The sequence below is a fragment of the Myotis lucifugus genome, unplaced genomic scaffold (assembly GCF_000147115.1).
Source record: "Myotis lucifugus unplaced genomic scaffold, Myoluc2.0 scaffold_395, whole genome shotgun sequence".
NCBI lineage: Eukaryota > Metazoa > Chordata > Mammalia > Chiroptera > Vespertilionidae > Myotis > Myotis lucifugus.
This window is the reverse complement of record NW_005871443.1, coordinates 358902-367962: the sequence shown is the minus strand read 5'-3', so window position 1 is coordinate 367962 and position 9061 is coordinate 358902. Positions and strand designations below refer to the sequence as shown.

At 45.1% G+C, this 9061-nt stretch overlaps 1 protein-coding gene across 6 annotated transcripts in view; it reads right to left on the bottom strand.

The window, feature by feature from the left end:
- Positions 1-272: 272 nt before the first annotated feature.
- The window catches only part of TMCO3 (transmembrane and coiled-coil domains 3), a 36737-nt gene continuing 27948 nt past the window's right edge, over positions 273-9061 (bottom strand). For 3 of the 6 annotated variants that reach the window (XM_014467424.2, XM_023743489.1, XM_023743492.1), the window contains exons 10-13: positions 7581-7731; positions 3572-3651; positions 2550-2699; positions 273-1012 (exon numbers count right to left, since the gene is read on the bottom strand). In XM_014467424.2, coding sequence (XP_014322910.1) covers positions 899-1012; positions 2550-2699; positions 3572-3651; positions 7581-7731 — 495 coding nt within the window. In that variant the 3' untranslated portion in view covers positions 273-898. The remainder of the gene's footprint in view (positions 1013-2549; positions 2700-3571; positions 3652-7580; positions 7732-9061) is intronic. The other 3 variants (XM_023743490.1, XM_023743491.1, XM_023743493.1) reach the window with 2 other exon arrangements.

Sequence of the window (9061 nt, the reverse complement as noted above, 5' to 3'; positions counted from 1 at the left end):
AAGCCAATATTTATAGGAAAACTGTAGCGAGGGAATCTTTAAAAGGATCAGATAGTCATCTGTGTGGTTTTCTAAAATGGGGCACATAATCACCAAAATACACTTTTAAAACTGAAAGTTAAAACTTAGGCTGTACAAGTAGCACTACATTAATTTGGTCTCTTGGAGAATAGTGTGGTAATATACAAATCACAGCAACAACAAATTGATAAAGATTAATAAAACACAAAAATCTTATTAAAATAATTTTCAATAAGTTTCAATTAGTTATATTTTGATCATAAAGGATCTTTATTAAAGAATGCCAAAACCAAGTATTTTAAAAGAATTATATAACCTAATAAAAACTGACATGAAATTGTTTTATTTAAAATTGTTATAATAAAAAACAAATAGACATTTGTAAGATATTTATCTCATTTTAAAAAACATAGGCTTTAAGGATTAAAAGTAACTTTTCAAACTCATTGCCAGAATTAAAATTTCACATCACAGAAATGTTTTAATAACAAATACTGACCAACAGATTACAACACCAAAGTTGTACAATAAATAAAAAAGCTTTCTAAATTTTTTTTACCAAGATATCATGAATTGATAAAATAACAATAGAAAGTTAACATTAATTTCCGAAAAAAAGGCACATCCAGGCAAAATAGTCAAGGCGACTTATAAAATGCAGCGTAATGTTTATATTGTGCATGATCAATTGAACGCAATAAATTACTCTGGAAGATTCTAAAATATGGCAGTAATAGATTGTAAAGCTGGGCAAATAAGACACCCCCCTCCTTAATAGCGTATTTTGTTCCCCAAAGTGCAGTTCAGATCTGTCTGAAATGTCATGCTTCCCTGCACACAGGTTTTGCTTTGCAAAGTTGTTTATCATCTTGGTGCCTCAGAGACTTGACCGCCGGTCTGGCCGTGGCACGCACTTCGTAATTGCGGCTCTCCACAGCACTGGGGCCAGTAAGAGACTGAGCGTGGTCACACTCAGGATCAGGAGGTACACCTGCAACAGGTAAAACTGAGCGTCATCTCGGGATTAAGAGGTGCACCTGTAACAGGTAAGTCTGGGTGTGTCTCCCTCAGGATTACTATGTCCACCTCAAACCACAGATATACTCTCAGGTACACGCCCATACAGACACAGGTACCTCAACATTTGGATGTGAGGTGGACTGAGGTTAGACCATCAGTGGAAACTTGTCAGATCAATGCATCACTGGTGCACTCACTGGAGTCTGTGCAATCGGAGTCACCCCTTGGGCTCACTAGGCAGTCAGACTGACCCCTTGGGGGTCACTTGGAGTGAGGACACAGCCTCAGGGCAGGTCTTAGATGGAGCTCATGCACAAACTCCATTCTTCCGCAATGGTTTTAAGTGCTCTTTAATAGTAGGACTTGCTTTCCTCACACTTATGGACACAAGGAGACAACTACGTAATTTTGAATGCCAATACCAGCATTTCACATGTACCAATTAGAGCTTTTATATTCATTCAGTCCACATGTATGAGGGAGCAGGTGTGCAGATCCAAATATTCAGTGTCACGTGGCTGGGTGGACTTTACTGACACCATCACAACTTAGGGAGGGACGCTATAAGGCGGGGCAGTCAGGAGGCCCTCTCGCTGTGGCCCCTGCCCTATGGAGGGGAATGAGAGCAGGGCAAACCCCTTCAGGCCCAGAAGTTCAACTGTGCTGAGTTAGACATCACAAGGGGCAAAGAGTGACACTCAGATCGCAGAAGAGGGCTATAGAGTCAAAAATGATTTTAAATAGAAGTTACTATTAGGAACTTGTGTGTCTGGAAATCTATGACTTAAAAACATCCTGAAGTTAACTGTTTCTACCCTGGGAAACACAAAAACAGCTGATTTCCACAGTCTACATAGTACGCAGTTTTCCAGACCGGCACACATGTGATTTCTTAGTGAACTAGCAGTTCACAAGCAGGGAGTTCAAATTCCTATACTATTACCCAACATTTTATACATTCAACAACAACAAAACCCTTTGATGTCCATCTTGTTTTCACTAAAACAGTAATGCTCTGTTTGTTGTTATCAAATACTTTCCATAGTTACAGCATCCATTTGCCCTTAGCTCACTCAGGGCTAATACTCAACTCAGTTATCTGGTCCTGGAAGCATATTCAGGTTTTAAACATTACACTTTTAACACCAGGAAGCACAGAGTGCGGCATATTTACCCATGGGGTTGGGAGTCCTTTTTTCACTTTAGAGCCACACCCCACCACCCATCACAGAAAAAAACCTCCTTCTTATCAAATTTAGTGACAATCATGGATCATCAGATGATACTTATCAAATTCTAGTTCACAGCCAGTTAAAAAAGGGCAAATAATAAAGTTTAAAAAAGTAGAAATGGGCAAAAATGCAGAGGAAAAATGTAAGTGCAAATGGAAGGTGGACACACACTCATGCGCACACGATGCTCACACATCAGCAAGAGGAGTGTCTAACGGGACAGTGACGAAGCACCTGCCCGACCAGAACACTTGCAGGGAGTGGGTTGAGACTCACCTCCCGAGAAATGATGCCAGCTCTGCGCGCTCTGCTCCCCAGGACAAAAGAGAACTCGCTGACCTGGGCCAGCCCCGCGGCCACGATCCACTTGATGTACTGGCTGGTTTTCGGCAGGAGGAGAGACAAGACCAGTGCTGCCAGAACAAACTGCGAGAGTGCCCATGTTACTGCTTAGTCAGAGCCCCGGTGGCCAAGCACCCAGGACAGAGAGGACACAAATGCCGGGGCAGCCCTCGAATAACACACAGAGGGGACATACAGAGAGGCACTTCTATGCTGAAGGCACCAAATAAACACAAAATGTCTGATATAAAACCACACAGAACACCAAGGCCAAATCCAGGGTTTAGGTTCCTTTGCAGAAAACAAAACCTACCCCCGCCCCCCGCCCCGAACTAAATGAACAGCATTAAATATTGTACAGCATTAAATGGAAATTTTATTTTTTTTAATAAGAGAGAATGTATTTCTCTCATGTAAGCAATCTCCAGAGGGGTGAGCAGCCTGGAGCTAGTAGGGCAGCTAGACCATCATCGGCTCCTTCCAGTGGAAATATTTTAAGTCAATTTCTATAATCCACAAAGCCAGATAGCTACAGAGCAGGTCAGGACATTAAAAGTTAATACAGGGAACGCAATGATTTGTGCTCTTGGAGGACAGACAAGGAGAGTGGTGAAATAATTCTCTTGACTTCACTGGAGGACCCAGAGAGCTATTTCTCTCATTCCAGCTTTCTAACTCCCAGATTCAAACATACTCAATTCTGAGTCAAACCAAGGAAAACACATCCAAACCACCTGTATCCTAACCCAGACCTTCCCCAGGCGGTGGGGTGGCAGGAGGGGGAGGAGGGGCATCACAGACTGGGTGTTCCAGGTAAGTGGCCCTGCCGGGGGCTCACAGACTCGGCATCGCTGTGGGCAGGCACTCAGGCCCAGGAGGAAGTAAGTGCGAGTGTGACATGTAAACCCCAAGATAACCGGATGTTTCCCATCACGAATGACTGAGAGGCTCGGTACCTTCATGATCACCACCGCCAACGTGAGGACCATCAGGATGGTGAGCTCGTACACCACGAAAGTGGGAAACACGTGGAGGCCTGTGAGGAAGAGGACGGGCACGGAAATTCTTTCAGGATCACACAGCCCATCTCCGAACAAATTCACACCTGCTTCTCACTGATAAACCTATTAACTCTCAAGCTCCTCAGACGTGTTTCAATAGCGGGAAGAATTCTTGTAAGCACCATCCTGTTGTGCTGTTTGTTTATGCGGAGAGCAACGCTGACACCAAACTGACTGGAGCCAGTACTTAGTGACATTAACAAAGCGGAGTGAGATGAAGTCCATGTTACAATGTCTTTGCCACATATAACTGTGACAGGAGGGCAAGCAAGCTATGTTACAGTTTTTCTCCTTAAAGCCACTCATTCTTGCAACAAACACCAAACGTATACCTGGACTAGCACAACGGGTAAACAGTACAGGCTCTGGGCTAAAATCCTGGGCCTACCACTAACCAACTGTAGATGCTGGCATGCCTCTTAACCTCTCTCTGCCTCAGCTTCCTCATCTGTAGTTGTGGATTTGGGCAGTGAGTGAACACAGCATGACAGGTAAAGCAGGTACCCGTGTTTATAAACAATTGTCCTCACGGTCACTGCGTACACACACCAGGCCCACAGATAGGAAAGTGAGCAAGGATCCAGGGCTGCAAGGTGCTAGGTAGCACTGACATGTGACAACTGCCTCAGGGCACCTCCAAGAACCACATGACCAGCGCTCTCCCACTTGAGCACGAAAAGCCCCCCTTCACTCTGGGCCTAAGACTGCCCTTCGTTGAGATGTTCTAAGGAGGCCTCTCCTCAGGAGCTCAGCCTGAACCCCTCACTCCCACTTGCTGGTGGCAGTGACCCCAGGACCACTCCTATCACCCAGAACCGAATGTGGCTCATGGGCGCTGGATGGTGCAGCTGGTGCAGGTCATCTTTGTGGTTCTGACAGGGCCTGGCTGGGGCAGGAGGTCGATGAATGTTTGCTAAGAACAGGACCCCACCATTTATTTACATGTCATCGAGGGCTACGTATGCAGAAAAGCAAAGGTGTCTTCTTAAACAGATGCTATTAACGTGTTGCTTAGAACCCTGGAACAAAAAAATTATGTCCCTGAGCAGTCAGAGAATAAAAACCTGATTGTACATGTGTTTCTCAGTTGGCAGGGAAATTAACCTGAATTCCTTTTGATATATTGAGTGTGAATAACCAAAGCAAAAATATGTACCGTGGTTATTGTTACAAAGCATGGCTCTTAATAAATCAAGAATCCCAATTTGAGAAATATTAGAGCAAATATGTCTGTTTTAAATAACATGTTTGTGAAGTTTTAGTTTTTTAATAAGCGAGCATTCCAGGAAGCCGAGCAGGCAGGACACAGGGTGGAACAACTAGTCAGGGTGACCTGGGGCGGGGGGCGGGGAGGGGGGGGGTCTTAGGAATGGAACGCAGGACTGGATAGTGGTGAGAATAGGGTTACAATTTAATCAATTTTATTAGGCCTTGTCTGAAAAAGAACTGGCAGAAAAGAAGTGAATCATCAACCAAGAATGGAAGTTCAAGGAATCAGAATCGGCAGCTTACTTAGCATGTTGAGGAAGTGTTTCCAGCAGTGGAGTGAAGGGCAAGGAAGAGGCAGAAGAGAGGGCCAAGGAGAGAAAATGAGGGGAGAAGGGGAGACAGACAGACACACACGAGGGGGCAGAGAGGATGAGGAGAGAAGGGGCAGAGAGGACGGGGCAAACATCCGTCGAGCGGGCTTTTCTCAGGGACACATCCGATTACTAACACTGCTCGTGAATGCTCTTATTTCACCTCTTTATTTCTTTTTCTTTTTTAAAAATATATTTATACTAGAGGCCAGTGCACGACATTCGGTCTGAGGGGGGTGTGGGGATCCCTCAGCCCGACCTGCACCCTCTCCAATCTGGGAGCCCTCAGGGGAGCCCTCTCCAATCCGGGAGTTTCTGTCTGTCTTTGTAATCATATGAGTGAATTGTCTGAGACCCCCAACCCAGTTTGGTTTGTTGCTCACAGAATAATAGAGGCATTTTTTTTCTTTGCTTCATTGGTGGAGATTTCCTGGAAGTTTTAGGATATCTTCCCTTTAATTTTTCCTAGACACTCTGATTTTACTTATGTCTCTCACCTTTGCTTTCCCCCATCCCCCACCGCAATAATAACTTGCTCCAGGCTCACTTTGCTGTAGTGTCTAGGACAGCGGTTCTCAACCTGTGGGTCGCAACCCCTTTGGGGGTTGAACGACCCTTTCACAGGGGTCGCCTAAGACCATCGGAAAACACATATATAATTACATATTGTTTTTGTGATTAATCACTATGCTTTAATTATGTTCAATTTGTAACAATGAAATTGGGGGTCACCACAACATGAGGAACTGTATTAAGGGACCACGGCATTAGGAAAGTTGAGAACCACTGGTCTAGGAGATCCATCTGCCACCAGAACTACGATTCCCAACATTCCTGGTGCTCCCTGCGCTCTTGGTTTTCCCTTCCTGCTCTGTCTCTGTCCCATGGCCTCCCACTCTGCCAAGTCCTCCAAGCCACCAGCTCTCCCTCTCTGCTCTCTGTCTGGTGGCTTGGAAGCCAAGTTCCCCAAGCCGCTCCACTCTCCGCTGGCTCTCCCGCACTGCTCTCCGCCCGGCGGCTTGGGGGAGCAACCGAGGAAGCCACGTCCCCCCAAGCCGCCGGCTCTCCTGCTCTGCTCTTCGCCCAGTGCCTGTGTATGCAAATTAACCTGCCATCTTTGTCAGGTTAATTTGCATACTCACTCCTGATTGGCTGGTGAGCATAGCAGAGGGACAGTCAATTTACATGTTTCTCTTTTATTATATAGGAGGATTGATTTCAGAGAGGAAGGGAGAGGGTAAGAGAGATAGAAACATCAATGATGAGAGAGAATCATTGACTGGCTGCCTCCAGCACACCCCACACAGGGGATCGAGCCCGCAACCCAGGCATGTGCCCTGACCAGGAACCAAACTGTGAACTCCTGGTCCATAGGTCGATGCTCAACCCGAGCCCACTGGCTGGGCTTATTTCAACTCTTTCAAGTATGACCCTCCCCTTGCATTTCCTTTGAGAACTGTCTTGGCTCTTCAGGGCCTTTCACATTTCCATTTTAATTTTAGAATCTGCTTTTCCATGTTCTGAAAGTCTTGCTGGGATCACACAGAACCTGTTGACCAGTGGAGAGTGTGTGGACTTTCCAGGCCGTAAGAGGGCGAGAACAAGGAGGTGCCAAGCGGAAATGCTGCAACACAGAGGCTGTACCGCCGGCCCTCTCCAGGGCTGGCCACTAAGATACCCCGACACAGGGAAATCTCAAGAGCAGCACGCGCCCTGCCAATTTACTTTTTTTTGTATAAAAATTAATATTTCCTCCCAAGCTTCCCATTTTGATGCACTGATGTTAAGCTGCTAACCTGCTGAGCACCAGGGAGGGCCCTTCCTATGGAGTCAAAATGAGAGTCGTCTTCCCTGAGGACGTCTGAGCCTTTACACTCCTTCCTACACGTGCATCTTAGCATTGACGGGCATGGCAACCAACCAGCAAATTAACATCCCTTAGTTCACGGGTCCTCAAACTATGGCCCGCGGGCCACATGCAAATACAAATATTGTATTTGTTCCTGTTTTGTTTTTTTACTTCAAAATAAGATATGTGCAGTGTGCATAGGAATTTGTTCATAGTTTTTTTTTTAAACTATAGTCGGGCCCTCCAACGATCTGAGGGACAGTGAACTGGCCCCCTGTTTAAAAAGTTTGAGGACCCCTGCCATAGTTCAAACTTTCCCTCTTTTTAAATAAGATTTCTCCTTAGACTCTAATTTTTATAGGAACTGTTTCCACTGTCTAGTCTACAAATAAAAGTATGTAAAGAGATTACAGAGGTAATCTGCAAGTGTTTAACAAACACAATTCAAACATTCCGATGTAAAGCAGAAAGTTACCTATGGAGGCAAAGAAAATGATCGCTAGGAAGTCGCGAATCGGCTCGATGTAAGACACAATCTCCTCGGTGACCATGTGGCCTTGGGAAGAGATGAGCGCTCCGGCCAGGAAGCAGCCCAGCTCCATGGAGACATCCAGCAGCTCTGTGACCTGGGGAGGAGGGAAGGACACGTCACACACACAGTGCCACCAGTTACCAACGGCTTCTGCCCAAGTAGGATTCACACCCAAACACAGCCTGTTAGGTCTAGCAGAACCAGCACAATAAAGCTGTGAAAATCAAATCTCGCTGTACATCTGTGAAATCCCCAGTGGAGCCTCTGTGGGGATGACCGAGAGACGACACGAGGAAGCTAATATGAGTTGAATTAACCATACAGGGAGAAAAAAATTAATTTAAAACATTTGAAACAATTCACATAAATAGCTGTGAAATTTTTGAATTATTTTCCATACTTTATTTTAAATATTTGTGATACATTTTCTTTACTTTGAATCAAGGAAGAGCCTGACTATGGCTTAAAAACTGTATTGTAGCCCTAGCCAGTTTGGCTCAGTGGATAGAGCGTTGGCCCTCGGACAGAAGGGTCCCAGGTTTGATTCGGGTCAAGGGCACGAACCTTGCTCACAGGCTCGATCCCTGGCTTTAGTCAGGGTACCTGACAACCAACGATGTCTCTCAAAGCAATGTTTCTCTCTGTCCTTCCCACTCTCTCTAAAAATCAATGGAGGAGGATTAACAACAACGAAAGTATTGTAGTCCTGGCCAGTGTGGCTCAGTAGGTTGGAGCATCATCCCATGCACCAGAGGTTGGGGTTGGATTCCCAGCCAGGGTACACACCTAGGTTGCACGTTTGATCCCTGGTCTGGGCGCATATGGGAGGCAACTGATCAATGTGTCTTTCTCACATCAATGTTTCTTTTCTCTTTCTCTCATTTTTTTCTCTCTCAATTCAATAAAAAAATTTAGAAAAATGTTTTGTATAAAAAACTATTCCCATCACCAACAAACTGCTTAGAGAAAGCAGACACAGCTAATAAGCAATTACCTGGGATGGCAGGAAACCAGAGGGAAGCACCAGCGAATGTAGACATGACTAGATTCAATAATGCCAGATTCAGACAGAATAGTTATGGATCATTAGGCTTCTACCGATATAGTTCTGCTAAATGCACAGTTTCAGACTTCTTTATGTGACATTACTGATGCAAAACAACTAGAAAGATGCCTTTTTAATTTGAGACAGTAAAACTACAAACGATAGCAGCGACAGACACATAGGGGGGGGAAATGAACTTTTGAAGAAATACCATTTACAGTAACATCAAAACTCATCAAACACCTCGGAATAAATAAAAGAAGTGCACAACTTCCGCGCCAAACACTACAAAATGCTGCTGAGAAACACGGGATGAGGACCTCAGTAAACAGAGGGTGTGTGCCACACTCGGAAGGAAAAATGTCACTTTCCCTCAACT